Here is an 18645-nt window from a genome sequence, read left to right as displayed (position 1 = left end):
TCAATACTGGATGTGTGCATGTTGGATGTGTCCCAGTATTGATGCAAAGACAGTTTTTTATTCTCAAATGGAAAATGTACAAAATGAGCATGTCCAAAGGCATAAACTGGGGCAGAAATTAAAGAAGTAAAAAGACAGAATAAGAGGACACAGGTGGGAGGATGCTGGAAGCAGCAGAGGGAGAAAAGGATCGTAGCATTGAGTGGGGAGATGAAGAGGATGAAAATGACAAAGTGGCATTTTATTTGTTGAAGCCCACCTTCAGATCTAGATATTCCAGGTCCTTCTTCAGTTGTATGTAAGTATCATCAGCCTTTGAATAAGTAGTGGAGAGATAAATCAATTGAAATGAAGCTGTAACGTATAATGGGCGGTGAGATGACTCCAAAAATGTTCATTTGTTTCCATTTTTTCTACTGAAGTTATAGGAGCAAATATTTAATTATTAAAACTGGTTTAACTTCTCATATTTGACATAAAACATTTTTCGAATACACGTTTTGACCATGACGTGGTAAAACGGAGTGATTCTAATTTACAATGAGCATGGAGGGTGGCCAGAGAATGACTAGAAATGGCGAGGAAATGGGAGGAGTTATCATTGCTGAGCACCAAGGCAACTTTACAGTGCTCTGCTTGTGTGGCAACAGTGTACTTTCCTCACAGGCTGGAAGGACAGAGACCTGCAGCTGCTTCACAATGATGACCCCAAAACTAAACCATTTATTGGTGCAGAAAAACAAATGTGCTGGGTTTTTTTTGTAATTCATACATCTGACAGAGAGAAAGAGGAGTCGAAATTGCAAGCACATTTGACAAACAACATGCTTTAAACATGGCAAGTTACAAAATACACACCACACAAAGCTCTGATGGCATTCTCCTTTAGAGAAGTGGGACTTGTCAGGAAGTCATAGTTGTGAAGGTAGTGAAAACAGAGTGCAGCCCATGCCAAAATGTTCGAATAAATACATACAACCACGTAGAAATAGTTTGGATGGTTGAGATGACAGGGAAGTGATTGCGCAGGAACAGTTGGGCTTAGAAAGGGACCATGATGCACTTTGCTGCATGAGGCTTGAATGAGGGTCCCTGACCTGCATGCTGTGGCCCAGTAGGCCGGTGTGCTGGTGGTGCTGCAGGTGTGCAAATGCATTGCTGGGGCTATGTACACCAGCCAGCTTGGCCTGGTGCCTCTGAAGTTGAATGAGGAGCAGAGTCAGCTCCTCTGGCTGCAGCCAAGCCCGGGTTAAAGGGGGCAGAGGCCAGCGAAAGCACAGAGGGATGAGAGAAAATATTTGATAACATTTGGACAAAACAGTAGCTGAGAGAGCCAAGTGGCACAAAGGCCTGCATACTGCTGTTCCTGCTATAACTGCTATTAAAATATAAAATATGCTAGATTGAACAAAGACTTAGCTTAGGTTAGAATCATGTAAACACTTTTATTTAGTAAAAACCCTTCAGCTATGCTTTCAGTGTTGAGCTGCAAATGACTGTGCTTTTTCAAAGACTTCCTACTTTTCTACACAAAAACCTCAACTCATTTAGCTATTTTTTTTCAAATAACACAAAATTCATACCGTTTTGCCGTGCAAGCTGGGAGCACTGACAGTGTGTGTGATGTATCCCATGGCTGGCACAGACCTTCTCTGAATTTGGGAAGTCTGTGGAGAAATGCAACACATCTTCTTGTATTTAGATCTTTAAAATCAAACAGAATGCCTAGTTCACTAAGTTATCTTCAATGGTGTTAAAAGTACAGAAACCATCACTCTATCACACCAATGTAAAGTTATCACATTGCCTCCAAGTATCCAAACAAATCTGACTACACAGCAGATTATTTTTCTTTTTAATCCATCTTTTCTCCCTTTCCCAACTCTAAACTCCTATTTGAAACAAGGTGTGCCAAGAGTTTTAGTTGCTACAGGGCTTGGAAAATGTGACATTTTTGCTTAACACACAGAATTAGCAAAAAGCCAGGCCCACTTCAAAACCTTAAAAGGACACAAACAACAAGAGATTTAATTAGCAACCCATAAATTAAACGAAACCTGCTTTCTTAAAATAACATTTGTTTGCTACCAGCAATAGAAGCACTGTAAGCCGCTCCTTTGAGATTCCCATGCCACATTTTTTTGCTGTATAAAAGGTTTTTTATTTAAATGCGAGATCAGAAGAAAGAGTCCGCTGCTGATGTCTGAGATACTGTAAAGATGTTTATAGGCTGCTAAGAAGCCCTGGGCAAACTGGATTAGCCACTAATAAAACATACTTCCTAATGATATTCCATGGAGGCATACATATTGCTATAACGTAGGCGCACTCCAGCCAAAGAGCACCATCAGCTTTGGAGAAGCTGGGCGCAATAGAGCCAAGACCAGACCGAAAGAAGGAGTTCCCACAAATACGGCCTGCTTGCACATGCTCTGTGGCTGCCTTTGTTGAAAGGACAACTTCCTTTCAAGAGTTTTCTGTAATTGTGCATCACTCCATTCAGTGGTTGTAATTAGTGTCTTGACTTTTTTTTATGCTTGTGCGAGGCCATGGGCTCGGTTGTGAGACTTGTGTGCGCCGGCGACTGTGGTGATGGTTTGGTGGGTTATCTGTTCACATGTGGAGGGTGTGGAGGGGAGACAGCACAGGGTGTGGATAGCGGGACGTCCTCTAGCTCCGGCTTCTGTGGCGGTTGCTGTTCTGTGTGAGCGTGTGTACACACTACACTGGGTTTGGGGAAAGGCTGAGGATGCATGTTTTCGCTCAAGCACACTCACACCACCTGTGGAGTAGGCCTGGGTGTGGACTGTGTGAATGTGCAAATGATTCACACGAGCATCAAAGTGTGTGTGCTGAAAGGTCGGAGCCTTCTCAGGCTCTTCGTGCTAATCTTCCCATGGTGTGAGCTCACATATTGACATCCCAGACACCTCGCATCCACTTTTCAAAGCAACCGTGAGAATGAGAGTTTTGTCATTTAACTAAACACATTCATCAAATTTACAGCAGTCCAGTGCCAATAACAGGCTGGTGTTTCCTCCTTGTTTGTGTACTCTGTTAAAGCCCCAATGAACAAATCATGAAACCAACAGTTTCCAAGCTGTCCATTTGATACTCTAAACAAGCATCACAGCTGGGATAGTCTGTATTACTAGTCTGGGAACACTGGTGTTGTCTTTGATTCCTTTTATTGAGAATGCTGTAACTACCAATCAAAATTGTTTCACTGCGATTTTCTCAGGTTATCTTTACACACTTGCGAATCCAATTTGAATGATTATTGCTTGGAACAACCTATGGAAGATAAGCTGCACACATTTTACCATGTTGTGCTTCTACAAATATGGGAAAGAGGCCAAAGTGATTGGCTAGTTAGGACAAACGTTCACACACATTTTTATTTACACAAATGTTAGTGGTGCACTACTGCAATTAGTTTTTTTAATTATATGCAAAATCATATTTGTGTTAATATTTTAAAATTCTATTTGTGTTATTGCAATCATTTGATGTCAGGCAAAGCAAAAGCTGGCAGCTATACTTCATTGAATGGGTGTCCTACCTGGAAGAGATGTGTGCAAAAATGGCCAGGGGAGCTTGATCTTGTGCTATCGCCGGGGCACATGTCATCCAGGGGTCTAATTGTGCGTCTGTCTGAAGGAGTGTGCGGCCTTCGAGGAGAGAGGGGCTTGAATGAGGAGGGCACCGATGGTGGCACTTCACACGGTGATGGAGGGACAGAGATGGAGCGCGGCATCTCTACAGTGACTCTGAAAGACGAGGAGTCGGTGAAGTTTGGCCCGGTGTAAATAGGAGCGGTGGGGCTGCCATGCCGAAACTGCTGCCGCTGCTGCCACTCGTACAGCTGCCACACCATCCCCTCCTTTGTGGCCATTCGATCATCGGAAGACATTCGAAAGTGACTGAGCCGGTCATGGGCGTACTTATAGTCACTGGGAAGGTTAGATGTTAGTGGAGGAGAGCTACTGCCTGATGGAAGACGATGGGACTTTGGCAATGACTGGTAGGTGGTTTCCACTGTGCTGGATTTGGGTTTTAATGGAGGCGTCCGCCGTGGGAGGTTGTACTCAGCAGAGGGGGTACTGATGCACAAAATCACAGAAAAATCTTTCATTTTATATATACTAAACATTAGCTATATTCAGAGTATCATATTAAATGTGCTTATGTTAATTAAAGTCAATCGTATTAAATCATAACTCATTTCTAAACAGATGAAGCATGAGCAGTTCTTTTTCCACCAGAGGGAGACAAAGCCACAAGATGAGATCATCTTTATTCATTCTACAGAAATCAAAAAATGACGGTTGACTCAAAAGGACTGACCTCTTTGGCGCCTCCCCTTTGTGAACTTTGACCCACTGTTCCACCTGAGCCAGCGCATTTTTCCTCTGAACTTGCTTTCCAGTATCTGTCCTTGAAACAAAACCTCTCTGAAAGACAACATTTCCGTTCTGCTCCGGTGGAAGAGCCACTTGGATCACGGCTGGCTTTGTGTTCTTCTGAGTGACACCATTGATGGAGTCAGGAGACTGTCTTTCTGCTCTTTCTTGTGGGGCAGACTGACTGGGTTTTCCCTGGATCTCCAGCCTGTACCTCGCCTCGTCCTCATAAGCCAGCCGGATACCTTTATCCTGAGCTTCCTGCCTGTCTGTTCTGAGAAGTTTCTCTGACTGAGAGGAGTTCTGGGTGATGTGAATGTGGTTTGTCTGTGGGACTGCTTGCTGTGCAGTCTTCTCTGGCCTTTCCAACTCTCTGCAAAAAAAAGACAAGGTTTGATGTGGTAAAGCTGTGAAGACAAAACTGATATGACCTTATGATTTCTTTCTAAAGTGACACGATTTGTGTAAATTGAAGACTTCATGTTTTAGCAATTACACAAAGCTAAAGTGACAGTTCAATAATCTTAACATATACAAATATAAATTACTAAAATAATAGAATAACTGTGACTTTCAAAATGGCTTAATTCAGAGTATAAAGATAAACACAGGATGTTTCTGGAAAAACGGGAAGATTCGTACTTTTTTACTGAACAGCAAATCGCGATGTTTATTGTTATTATGAGCTGTTTGAAGCAGTAAAATAGTTCATGGCAGAAAAGAACAAAACGGATCCAGGGGAAAATTAAAAACTCTTCCTGATCTGACACAAATTGAATTGTCTCCTTTATGAACAACTTGAAGCTTTTCAAACAAAGTGCACATTCAAAACGGCCATCATTCCACTTTCCTTCTTTGCGTAGCTCACAGCAGAAAGCTGCACTCCAAATGAATAAAGCGCAGAACGTGACGCTGCTTGCGCAACTGGACGGAAACGACCGCAGATCACTTTTCTCATTGATCCTTTAATGCACAGACTGACTGCCTGAGATCCTTGCTTGTCACTGATGAGGCAGCGAGAGAACCAGAGATGATTGAGCTGAAATCTCTTTGTTACGTTTTGGAGAACAGAGAAATCCCCGTGTGTAAAAGAGCTGTTCTCAAGCTGCTGTCAATGGTCTCCTCAATATATGTCTGTGAGTCCCTGTTTATTACCTTGAAACACGTAAAATCAAGGCATCGGTCCGTTCTGACTGACACTCACGTAAAGGAACCGATCAGAGAGGCTACAACTGGGCTGGGGGTTAGCCCCGCCTTCAAGACTTTTGATGCAAAAAGTCAGTCATTCAATTTTAAATTAAAAAAAACATATAAAAGCAGGATATTCTAATGAAGGTAAAAAATAATTCAAGTTGCACACAACTGAAATGTAATGTATTTAATGTGTTCATTGTGAATATGAATCCCTTAGACACCAGAAGGATGCTATGTCCAGATGTTTGTGTATTTGTTGGTGTAAGGGTCATTGAAAGATGAATGTTGAGATACAAAGAATTACCAGTTAAATGATGAATGGTGAAATATTCAGTTATTCAGAGTGAGATAGAGAGAGAGAGAATGTGTGTGTATGAGATGAGAAAGAGGTGCCTGTGTGTGTGGAAGGGGTATCTGACTTCCAGGGTAGTCGCTGTGTTAACTCTGGCTAAGCTGTATTTGATGTGTGTATTGAGGGTGCACACTTTCCTTGAAATAAACACAAGTACAAAACTTGCTGTACTGTTGTAGGGAGAGGAGTGTTTTATGGAAAATATTACAGCTTTAATTGCGTGTTTGTGTGTACGTCTTGGCAGGTCAGTGTGTGGTGTGGCTCTTTGACTCTCACAGTGAAAAAATTCGTCTCTTAGTGTCAAACTTGTTCGCCACCCCTGCACTAGAATGTCCCGCTTAAATATGAGATATCTTCTTTGAGAGTTAATAAAATGAGCTCAAATGTACTGTGTGTGCTTGAAAACAATACAAATAAGATATGTTAGAACAATGGATCCTTGAAGAGTGGACAAAGATCATTATTTAGAATTTGGACTCACCTCCAGGTAAGGTTTAATTTAAGGAGAATAAATTATAACACTAGAAAAAAAATACAATTTGGCAAAAAGCTCCAATAAATAAATAAAAAGAAAAATAATAAACACAACTATAAAAACCTCTAGGTGGCATCGTTGCATAGAAAATGTTATTTATGAAGTATATGCAGCTTATTACTTCATGGGCTTTATTAGTTTTCAGAGCATTGACCAAGACTACTGCAATCCCAGAGGAGATTACTATCTTTTTTCCTGTAAACGATTCTGAATATTTGGAAAATCTAGTTTTCCAGTTGTTTTTGCATCTTCTGATAACTTCCAAATTCTCCACCAGCAGCTGAATGTAACACCCAATCAAAAATATCATAAACCAAGACGCAGCATGTATACAAACTTAAATACACACAAAATGAAGACATTGGTGTGCCAGAACTAGGAAGAACAGCTGAAGCTACAGCACAAGACTGTTCAAATACATAAATCCAGAATGATTTTGCTTTGAATCACAATATTAAAGGTTTTTTCTTGATGAGTTTTACGTGAGATCATTAAAACTATTCAATAGTTTTGCTATGCTATGCTATGTTCTGCTATGCTTTATACCTATTTATTTTGGTCCTAATGGAAGATCGACCAATTGGAAACTGTGCTCTGCAGAGTGAGACAAACCTCTTTACAGTGTGACTCTGCTGCATCAGTGCAGCCTGGTTCATGGCCCTTATCCAACCATTCATGTCCTCCTGCGTGTCCGCACTGAAGAAATATGTCCGCATCCCACAGTGTTCTGCCTGCGAGCCAATCACAGAGTTCTTATTGTAAATGTAGGAGCGCATTCCAGTATGGCTCGCCTATCGCAGAGGGAGAGATTAAGACAGAGATTGAGGACAGACGTGGGAGATTTTTAGTCAAGCTGCAAAGGATGATAGCAATTAAAAACTTTCTTCATCACTGATAGCTGTCCTATTACTAAAAAAGAAATAAAGGCGGGGGCAAAGTTTGTTGATTCTGAGAAAGCAAAAAGCACAAAACGCTGGTTATATATTTCCTTCAGACTCTCAAGAAAGCGGTGAAAAAAAGAGACTTTCAGAAGCAAAGAAAATACAGTTACAAACATTTTTTAACCACTTCGGTCAAAGATCACACAACCACATTTCCTAAATCTTTGTCCTGATATTCTTTATTATCTTTATTCATTTTATTGTGCAGTATTATTTCTGCATCGATGTAATTAAATAGACAGTAGTGCCACCAAGTCCTTCCAACTTCATTGGGTTAAAAAGATGTATGAGATCAGTTGGAAGGTTTTAGCAATATTTTCTAGGGATAATCATTTATATCTTTTAATCCGACTCAAATATAGCTTTCCTTTTTATGAAAATGTATCTTTTTCTCATTCACACAACCTTCTTGGATTAAAGCTTCATAACAATAAGTTGTATTGAACTCCTCTAAAAAAATAGGCATCATAAAAAAGCCGATAGAAAAAAAAATATTCATTCAGGCTACATTTTTTAAGTATTTCCCAATAAATGATTATTATAAAATTCTTACTGTTAGATTTTTAAAATAAGGGCATGGTGAATGAAGTTAAGCAAAACATAGTTTTGTTACAAAGGCACAATCCTGACTTACATACTGTAAGAAAATATGATTCAAGCATTCTTAAAAACATGAATTGACTGAGATCACATGTTTTCTATCTATCCTTTAATGATGAGGGACAAATAAGACCTGCTTTAAATGATCAAAACAGATTAGAATAAATTGCAAATCTGCAGCTTATTTACATACATTAGAGCAGGGGTGTCCAAACCTATAGGCCTCAAGGGTCACTGTCATGTTTATTTTCCAGATAACCCTGTCTTACCGGCAGACAATTACCTGGATCAGGTATTTTCACCAAAGTGAAGCTGCAATGACGGCGTGGTTTAGAAAAGAAGCAGGACAGCAACCCCGAAGGCCTAAATTGACAAAAGTACTGAAAAAAATGGAACCCGACCTTCACCCCAACCTAAGCACCCATATGATGATGGAAAAACAAATGGGAAGCAGTATGAGAGAACAAATACCAGAGCCACTCAACTTCAAAATCACGCTTTGCCAATTTGTCTTTGTAGATTTTGCAAATTGGTTTCTAAACCTTCTATGTGATTTTTTTTTCACAATTTCATCAAATAATGGACATAAGATAGGTATAGACTCTTGCAGAGTTAAACTTCAGGAACAGCGGTTAGTGCAAAGAATGTGGAAAGAAAGCAAAACTTTCTTTCTGACAAATGGAAAGTCTCAAGGTTTATTTCACGAACATCCAATGCCAAAAAAACAAATCAAATCAACAAATCTAAATATTTAAGACAAGATCATTTTTTATATACAACACACATTTATCTGTTCTTGTGCTCTGGCATTTCTCAAAGATGACAGGCATGCTTGTTCAAGGTAAGACTCAAATGCACATGTCAAAATGTGCATTCAACAGCAGCTAGCAAGACATAAACCACAATGAGGAGAAAATGATGATCTACCCATGAGGCTAAAGGGAAATTAAATACCTATTCATGCAAGACAGGAAGTCTGTGTGACTCTGGACGGCCGCCCGCAGAGAACAGTACTCACTCCGCCCACGCAAACACACCAGGTCACAATGGAAGGCAATTGACCAACAGGGAATGAGAGAAACACAGTGAGATGAGCAAAAATAAGAGAACACAAGTCACAGCTGATCAGTAGCCGTTCGAACACAAAAACAGAAATGGCACCAGAATGGGGTAGCACCGGCAGCATTTCCACTGAGAAAGCAAAATATAAAGCATGGATCTGAAATACCCTTCATTACTGCCAGAGCAAGCTTCCCTCTCTGAACTGTTACTTAATCTCTGTTTTGACTGTATTAAAATCCAATCCAAAACAGCTGTCATGCTTCCTCAACAGATCCACATAATGACTGCATTATATTTTAAACGAACACTGGTTCCTTGAGAGTTAAGTGAGGGTTGGGAAGTCTTTGAATAAAAGGGTGGCAGAGCAAAGCCGATGTTCATTAACACTCCTAACCTTACACTGACTCTCTGGAACTAGCAGGGAGGACGATGACGGTGAACAGGCTTATGTGTGATTAATCTTTTAAGTGGCATCATTATCATACAAATTCCATTGTATCTCCCATGATCTTCAAAGCAGTAGATTCACATCACACCAGCACACACACTCAAATTCCTCACTGCTGCACTCTTCTTGTATCTCACATGTTTGCACTCGGGATCAAAGAAAAAAAACCCAAGAACAAAGGTTTGCAACAGAAATCCTCCAAAGCATCAGCTGTGCATCAAACATTCAGGTTCTGTTGTTCTTCCTAGAATCCCCCTGCTTCTGCAAAAGAAGTGTTAGATGCTGTTCTCCTGTGTGGAACATGAATGCCTCTGCTCTCCTTGGGCAGAATTTAGGAAAAAGACATACAGTACTTTGATGCATGCCTAGGGTATTTTGCATTACTTAAAGGTATATCATAAAACAAAAACACTGCAGTTTAAATTGCTGTGAAAGTAAGGTTCCTGCAGTTTTTCATCAATAAATTTCCCATGTACATATTTTTAAAAAAATGAGTGATTCATAATTTTAAAATTTATATTTTATTTCCTCGTTCAAATATATCTAAAACTAACTGCGAATTTGTGTTTTATGCTGATAAAATGTAGTTAATTTTTTTTAAACAAAAATGATTGCACTTATTTAGAAAAGCAATCAATAAAAACCACAGCTAACTTTTCCATTAGTTTTCTACAGGCGTTTCGTTCTTTCATCTGCTGAATAAAAAGAAAAAATTCTATGGGGAAAATGGAAATGCAGGCGACCGTCCAGGGGGCAAACAAAAATATGTGACAAGCATCATTTACAGAAGACACATTTCTCCAAGCCACATGGTGGCCTTTTTCTGCAATGGTGCCACTTCAGTGTTACCTTGAAGGCATATTTGCGGTTTATGTGGTCATCAAGCTCAACTGGCGAAATGACATAACTGGGAAGAGGGATGCTGCCAAGCACCGTCTCTTCTCGGCTGTCTAAAAAGCAAGAACACACAGGCACATGTGCAGATTATCTTTATATGAATCCACAACAGTAGATCAGCAAACAGCTGAGAGGTGAGCAGATGTAGCACTGTGAGCACATTGTAATTTATCTACTGTATTCTTCTGGATGATTAATGAGGAATAGGAGGTAGATGCTAAGAGGAACGCAAGCAGAAATTATATTCTCTGATAAAAAAAACTTGAGTTAATAAGGTAGAAGAAGTGAGGGGGAGTGAAAGCCAGGGAGAGAAGGAGATGTCACGCATCTAATCCCGGGCGTTCATTAATCAAAATGACAAGGGAGGAGATTGCTGACGGACTGAGACTCATTTCACGACTGTCTGTTAAACTTTGACCAAGTCCACTTTTTATAGACTCACCTTTGTAGTAAAACAAGCAGTAGTCTGACAAAACAAACCACTTCCGTTTCCACAGTCGCATTCCAGAGCTGTCCTGGAGGAGAAAGGGGAAATGCAATACTTAGTGCTAAACAACTCTTCCTCACCGAAACACATCTAATTGTAATTTCAGGCTTTCTTGCGTATTAGTTTGAGATAGAGGAGTATGTGCAAATGCTTATAACATTAATTTGTATTTTTTGTAGAAGCCTTAGCTTTTGCTTGTGCACAGCAATGTTGTGTGTGTAAGAGGATTTTGCCTGTTTTTCCATCTGAGTCTTTAGTTACAAACGTTCTAGTAGACCAAAAGTTTGGACACACTTTCCCATTCAATGAGAAGGTCTGTCCAAACTTTAGGTACTGTATGTCATCACAGTAAAAAAAAAAAAACGTAACTACACAGAGAGATGAACACTGAGACTGATTTGATACGCGTTTGATGTGTTAGCTCAGTCTTCAACACGACAGGTGTTTGAGTACCTGTGCCAGCTCAGCTCACCTGTTTGTAGAGCCAGCCTCTCACCACCACAGGGATGTTGGGGTTTCTCTTAATAGCGTGATCCCTCTTCCCAAAACTGTGTATTTTTGCGATCCCTCTGGAGCTCTGCAGGGGGTTGAGACAACTACACGCTTAATTTGATTTCTGCGGTGGCTTTAGTGTGACTGCAGAACAATTTACTTTGCTTTTTCTAACTGTTACTACTGTTACTAACTGGGGGGATTGAGTAATCCCAAAAGCACTGGGCTCCACAGAACAAAATGACAAACCATTGTTGGTTGAATAAAAAAAAATCACAAACCCTGAATTCTAAAAAAATATAATTTACCTGAGTCATTTAAAACAATAAAACATATAAAAGGACTAAAAAACTTTCTGGTGATCTGTGTGCGTACAGAAACCCCTTAAAGCAGTCTTATTTTACATCAAGTACAGTTTTTTTTTTTTACCGTAAAGAACTGTTTCAGCCTGACCACCACCTATGAAATGTAGTTGGTCTGAACTAACCAGAAGATATTTAGGAGCTACAAATATTGTGTTGTTTTTAAATACAAACACCCACTTTAAAGATGATAGCAGACAATAAATGCATTTAAAACAGTAAAAAAATAAGTGAAACAGGACAGTTTAATCCATCAATGCCGATATCCATATTGTACAAACTTGAATTTTTAATGGATCTTGTTTCGGGTAACAAATAACAGTTTTTGTTTTTTTTTTGCCTGTTTTTCTTTGCTCTGCCCATTACAGTGTTTGTCAACCCACATTAAGTATCTATTTTTCTCATTTGCCAAAGCTTGAGAAAAAACAAGCAAACAGATACATGTATTTGGCACCTATTAATGATTTTTTTCCATCCAGAGAAGATGCACTCACCTTTGACCCTGAGGGTGCTTCCACAGCTGCTAAGCTCACAGCCTTGGAGGACTGTGTGACCATGCTGTGAGATCTCTGACTGCCTGCTGACTTGGACATACGGGTCTTGATACTGCATTTGGGTAAGAAGTTCAAAAAAGCAGAGCTGGTGTGAGAATCCCCTAGAAGCTGCTTTGTCATGTCACATTCCGAGTGCAAACATGTCCTGCAGTGACATGTTGTGAAACAGAGCCCAGCCCTCTGCTGAGTTTCCAGATAGAAAGGATGTGACTACTTCCTGATCCCAACACAGGCCCTGTCACAGCCAATAGTGTAACAGTGGATATGATGAAAGTGGAAAAATATAACAGTCAAACTATTGTTTCTGAAACCACAATATGAGCATTTCATTCACATGGAAAAACCGAAAAATACACACAGATACATTAAGTAAACCCAAGCAGAACTCCATAACAACTCCGAACAACAGACCAACGGACGGAATAAGATGTTAATTCTCCAAAACAAACAAATGAAACAAGGATAAAACTTTATCGCTGACAAGATGGCATAAATGATCTTCGCACTAAAGATGATTTCTAGTAAAAGCTGTGAAACGTCTGATAGCTGTTCTTATCCTGTAGACTAACAAGCATCACATATAGGCAAAGCATTTGAATACAGGGATAGGTAGGTATAAAAATAGATAGTAAAGTAGTGCAATGACCCTTGTGTTATCTTGGAGGAAGTCCAAGCTAATCTTAGACTGCAGCTAGATAACATAGATATAATTCTAATGAAACTTCACACTTTAAAGACTTTAAGTTAACAAAGATGGGAACGATGTCCCTCTCTGTTACTGTTCCATGTAGTTAATAACCTACCTATCCTGTGTTTGTCCTCTAACATCTCCAGAGCACATTAGGATCTGTCCATTTGCTTACATTGCTGATACAGCACATGTTCGTCGTGTTGGATCATTACTCAAATGCATTTTATTTAAGTTAATGAGCCTACAGCATGAAGTTAATGGACCTGCTATTCTCCTACACATGAATATTTGTTCCAAGTTTTAGCAACAACAAGAAAATAGGGACAAATTTTACATTTCAGGTACAGCTATGACACAGTTTTCCAAATTTGTGGATGCGATTACTCAAAAGGATAATTTGACACCACTCATAGTCTACGTTTTCAGCAAATTACAATGCAACTATAACAACTTGTGTCCTGGAACTTTCCAGCTCCTTGCTACACAAAAAAAAATGTTTTTTCAACAGATAAGTGAAATTATACAAATTGCATTAATAGGATTAGTCCGATTAGCAACCTTTTCTTTTTCTAGTACTTTCAGCGGCTAGACAGCTAAACAGTGACACCAGAATATCAGCTCAGACCGTGATGCTGTGTAGTCTGGCTTCTGATGACTATTTCTAATAGTTGGAATTAATTTTGCATGGAGCTTAGTATCCTCTAAATTTCTGTGGCTATTGCTGGTCTTGCAACATTCATGCAAACACGTGAAATTACAAAATATAATGAATTCAATTTAGATTAACTCCATCCCAGCATAGTATTGAAAAGATTTCAACTATTCTTTCTTTTTGAGAGTTTCTCAAAACAAGGATTTTTTTGACATGATGCAGCATAACAGTTAGTTTGTACAGTGACTGAGATTATGCTCCCTGAGCTTCCAGCCAATACAAACTGAAACAACACATATACAGTGAATTTAAAGCAATGCAGTGCTTGTAGTTCTAATGTGAAACCACCAATTTCCAGTCGATATTGCAGCTTGTTGGCTCAAGACAATTACTGAAGGAGGTGTGGGAATGCTTTCCTCTACAAGCTCCTGCGTCTTTCCTCTGATTTACTATAAGAAAACGCATGACTACAAGACAACAGGAACCAAAGACACCAAAAATATAATTAAAGAAGCTTGTTTAGATTTAAGAATTTTACTGAGACTTCATGCAGATCTTTGCATATCCATTTCTAAAGTAGTCATTAGCTGGTAAACACAAACTTGATTGTTATAGATAGGTTTATGTCTGTGTCTATGTTTTTGATGTTTTTGCTTATGTTACAACTGCTCATTGTGTTGCACATGCATTCAAATGGTTGGTGAAGAATGCAGAACCTTCTCTGTATCCCTTAAGTTTTTATTCAATTCAAGTGTTAAATGAGGAGTTTATCAACCAGATGCCTCCTGAGCTTTTCTGCAAGTGGGTTGTCTCCCCAAACGCTCATTGCAGCACAGATGCTGCAGTGTTCAAACAATGCATTACAGCAGTGCCACTATCACAACAGCAGGCATGTCTGGCACTGACTGCATGCTGTAACAGCAGAGGGGGCTGTTGTAAGAATGACCCAGACATAAATCAATAAGAATGGATTATTTGTCATCACCATTGACCTGTTAGGAAGGAAAATCTAAATGTTTAATTGACAAGCAGAGGTGTATTGCTTGCGATTATGATTAAAGTCAGTTTTTCAAGAGAACATCATTTAAATTCATAAAATAATGTTCTTTAAAAAAAACATACAAATTTAGGGGAAGGTAAAAGAGTCACCACAAAAACTTCATAGTCACCTTACACTCAACTTGGAAAATGGCCAGTATTTTATAGGATGTGTCTGTAGCATCAAGGGGATGCTGAAGTTTTATGTGCAGCTTTCATAATGTTTATAACCACTGTCATTGGAACAGTTCCCCCTGGAAATTTATGGTAGCATGTGGACGGGCAAGGCAATATTTCACGTCACCTAAAGGTGGAAGGAAGAGTCTGTGTCTTCCTACTTATCATATTTTGATGGAATTGAAAGGATACAGTGTTTGACACTTTTTCATCCTTTAGGACATGCATGTGCATGAAAAGAGCTAATTAATAATAAAGTAGAGTTCTACATTATTGGTAAAATAAAGGCTGATCACACATATTCCAGTCAGCAGCTTACATTTTTCAAAAAATTAATGATTAGGGTTAGGATTAAAAAACTCCCTTCCTCCAAACAAGTGAACTGCTCTCATATCCCATTCTCTTGGTGGTCAGCTTTATTCATTTCAACAGCATCACATGACAACACTGCACACCAAAGGACATCATTTATATCAGAAAATGAGTTGTATATCTGAAAAATAAATGAAAAAAAACAGAAGGTGACCTTTTTAGTGTTGGGTACCACTGCCAAGAAACAGAATCAATTTAATTCATATTGACAACTTTACAATTTGATTCATTTTGCAATATGAGTCTTAAATAAATGTATTCATTTTTCAAAATGTAGTTTAAAACAAATGTATATGTGTTATGTAAAACACTTTACATACCTAGGGATGTAAACAGAAAAAAGGTAAAAATTTCATTCGTAAAATTATGAATTTGCCCATTAAAAATGAACTGAAAGCTGTTTATTGCCTGAAAGGACCAGAATTTACCAGCAATTCTTTAAAAGAAAATCAACTCCTAAAATGAATGAATTGATATTGATTTTCATGGCAAATATCAATTTGAAATCAAATTACAATTTTTTTAAGCCTTCTTCTATTTAAAAGCCGTGTCACACAACCACTACATACTATATGCGCATATTGCACTGATGAAAATAGGTCATACTTGAATAAACGTGGAAAAAGTGAGAAAACTTTTGGTCTTTATGTGGAATTTTCACAGGTGTATCACAAATCAACCGCATTAATATTTTTTTTTAGAATGTTATTCAAAATTATATTAGATAATGTTTTTAAAATGGCTTCTAAAACTCCAAAAATACATTTGAATGAAAGTAAATATATCATGAAATTTTACTATATCATAATGTTGTCAAACAGTGTGTATTCAGCTATTTATAATTTTAATAAATTAATTATTTGCATATGTGCATAAAGTCAGATTTATAAACCCTGAAGGGATTAAAACTTTTTCTAGCTGTGCTCATCGACTATTTTGGTATAAAATGTTCATTAATCTCGCGGGACAGAAATCTAGTGCTGTAATAAAATGAGTTCATATAAATTTACCAATACCACACGCAAAGTTTATTTTTATTTACAATCACTAATAACAAAAATTCAAAAAAAAAGGTAAATGGCATATTTCTAGTGAAATTGTACATTGTTTTATGTATTTACAGATGTTGTCCAGCTCACCTGTCATGTAAGGTATATTCGGTGTTTTCTGGTGAAATCTGTCCGGTCACTGGGTGTCGAAATGATGTGGTTCTCAGGTTGTGGCTGCAACACAGAAGAAAAAAATAGAAACAAAAAGCAACCACGTTTCAATTCTAGTTGTTTTATGCTCTTTATTTCTTGTCTAAAAATTGAAACAAACAGATTACACAATTTTTAAAAACCCATAGTGGTGCGTCAGTCGACAGCAAGAATCTACAGTGGTGCTGCAGCTTATAGCAGCTCAAAGAATGGAGCTCAGCAATCTCCCTCACACAGCTCACTGGGCTTTATCGATTTTAGCTATATGGCGCCATATATCGCTTTAACTAGAGCATAAACATATGTTACTGTCACGTGACAGAATAAGAAACAGTATCTACAGATAAGGCTGTCGGGAGGATTCAAACAGTTATGATTTAACTGCAGACGTCCGGTGAAATGTTGACAAAACCCAGTGTTATGCAGTGAAATCAACAACACTGCAGTAACCACCAGGCTGGAGCTCTGAGGAAGCCTTTGTATGGACTCATTCAGTCAGGATTCATTCTCCAAAGTAGTTTAAAATCTTATTATTTAACAAACATGGAGATTTTGCTCTTTTTTTATGGTGTTTTGTTTAATTATTTTTCAAATTGTACGTTAAAAATAGACAGGAATGGACCATGAAAAGAAAATTAGGGAAATGTTATCCATGGTTAAATGTCTGTAACACCTCTGTGAAAGAGTTTCATTCAAAATCAGGCGGATTGCAATTTTAATGCACTTTATAATACATAAAAGAAAATATGTACAAAGGGACATAAACTTCATCTTTTATTTAAGATTGATTTGGTAAAATAAATGTATTAAGGGACATGCTATATAGAGAATTTCTAAAGGACAGCTGCTGGATTTCATTTCCATAAAGATGCAGTGAAACACATACAGGAGGCGTTCCTTACTGCATCACCATGCAGCAAACTGAGGCAAATTAAACTCAGCAGTATGGAAAGAGTTATGAGCTGGCATTTCAGCAAAGTTCATAGAAGATTTTTTCAATATTGCTCACTCAGAAAACGAGACATCAACAGACAAAAGCCCCTTTTTATGTATATTATGCAAATTTTTCAGTTTAAAAAGCTTTGTCGTGCACATCCAGACCAGAAACGTGCTGAGCTGCATTGGACACAGATAATACACAGCACCCTTGTTAATTAGAAATCTGGATTCTTTGAGGCTTTTGTTTTTGCCGCATTATTTCTGAACTATTTGTCATGGAATTTGAAGCTTAGCCACTTTTATCCACAGGGACTGCAGTACAGTAGCTCTTTTTATTTGCAGAGAGCCTCCTCCGGTTAAAGCTGGTGACTGTGCAGGGGAAGGCACACCTTTTCGTAGAAAAAAATCAGCAAAAGAAATTTGAAACAAGGTCTGTTACTTTCAAATATATGTGATGTTATTAGAGATAATAGAACAAAACTCAGAGATCAAGATTCCTATAACAACTACTTGAGGTTTGACTAAAAAAGCTGTTTATAGTGAAGCCAGAGACATTTTTTAAGTATATTTAGGTACATTTAAGTAAGTCAGTATAAATGCATATGTATAAGTAGAAATGTAGAAAAACCAGTAAATCCCAAAGTTAAAGACATTTTATTTTAGCGCACCATCTTGCTGCTGAGCTAACTTGTTACAGAATGTTAGAGTTCAAATAAATAGGTCAGTTTCAAGCGAGATAAGGTAGCTAAAGAATGGCTGGCATCTCTTTATGCACACAAGAAATCTCACTCAACTTTTAACTTCAACATTAACAAGAAAAATAACAGTAAGTACTAAAACAAAACAAAAAACAGGAGCACTGTTTGACCTAAGATAAAACCTTGCAGACACAAATTGTTCCTTCTTTTTTTTTTTCAAAGTTCATTAAAAGTAGACTTGTTATAGAAGAATAAAAGTCTGACAGTGTGATTTATATTCCACCACAAAGCCAACATCATGGCAGATTGCATCGTGTGCAGAGAGGGTCTAACACTCAGATCTGGCATACCAAACTCATTTTTCAGAGTCCAGAAAGTGACTCAGGGTAATCCCTGTCCAACACAAGCCAGTGTCCTGGCAGAGAGACAGGAGAGGCAAAACTCTGCAGGCTAAACATCAAATCTATAGAAGCACACAAACTGATTTCCATACTCAATCAGCTCAAAAGCATCTTCCGTGAATCAGGGATCTCACCAACCTCTGTAAAGTTC

At 38.3% G+C, this 18645-nt stretch overlaps 2 protein-coding genes across 42 annotated transcripts in view; one reads left to right on the top strand and one right to left on the bottom strand.

Annotated features, from left to right (window-relative positions):
- The window catches only part of nucb2a (nucleobindin 2a), a 58068-nt gene that overhangs the window by 553 nt on the left and 38870 nt on the right, over window positions 1–18645 (top strand). The window lies entirely within an intron of this gene.
- The window catches only part of plekha7b (pleckstrin homology domain containing, family A member 7b), a 66700-nt gene that overhangs the window by 22701 nt on the left and 25354 nt on the right, over window positions 1–18645 (bottom strand). For 15 of the 41 annotated variants that reach the window (XM_078945175.1, XM_078945174.1, XM_078945178.1 and 12 more), the window contains 11 exons: window positions 16397–16480; window positions 12268–12379; window positions 11392–11496; window positions 10875–10947; window positions 10385–10485; window positions 7097–7275; window positions 4348–4776; window positions 3563–4103; window positions 1584–1667; window positions 1098–1232; window positions 260–313 (listed from right to left, as the gene is read on the bottom strand). In XM_078945175.1, coding sequence (XP_078801301.1) covers window positions 260–313; window positions 1098–1232; window positions 1584–1667; window positions 3563–4103; window positions 4348–4776; window positions 7097–7275; window positions 10385–10485; window positions 10875–10947; window positions 11392–11496; window positions 12268–12379; window positions 16397–16480 — 1897 coding nt within the window. Of the gene's footprint in view, window positions 1–259; window positions 314–1097; window positions 1233–1583; window positions 1668–3562; window positions 4104–4347; window positions 4777–7096; window positions 7276–8979; window positions 9182–10384; window positions 10486–10874; window positions 10948–11391; window positions 11497–12267; window positions 12380–16396; window positions 16481–18645 lie in introns of those variants that run through there. The other 26 variants (XM_078945184.1, XM_078945192.1, XM_078945188.1 and 23 more) reach the window with 10 other exon arrangements.

Source organism: Oryzias latipes, chromosome 3, assembly GCF_053564925.1.
Source record: "Oryzias latipes strain Hd-rR chromosome 3, Olatipes_Hd-rR_3.1".
NCBI lineage: Eukaryota > Metazoa > Chordata > Actinopteri > Beloniformes > Adrianichthyidae > Oryzias > Oryzias latipes.
This window is presented reverse-complemented; position numbering and strand designations above follow the sequence as displayed.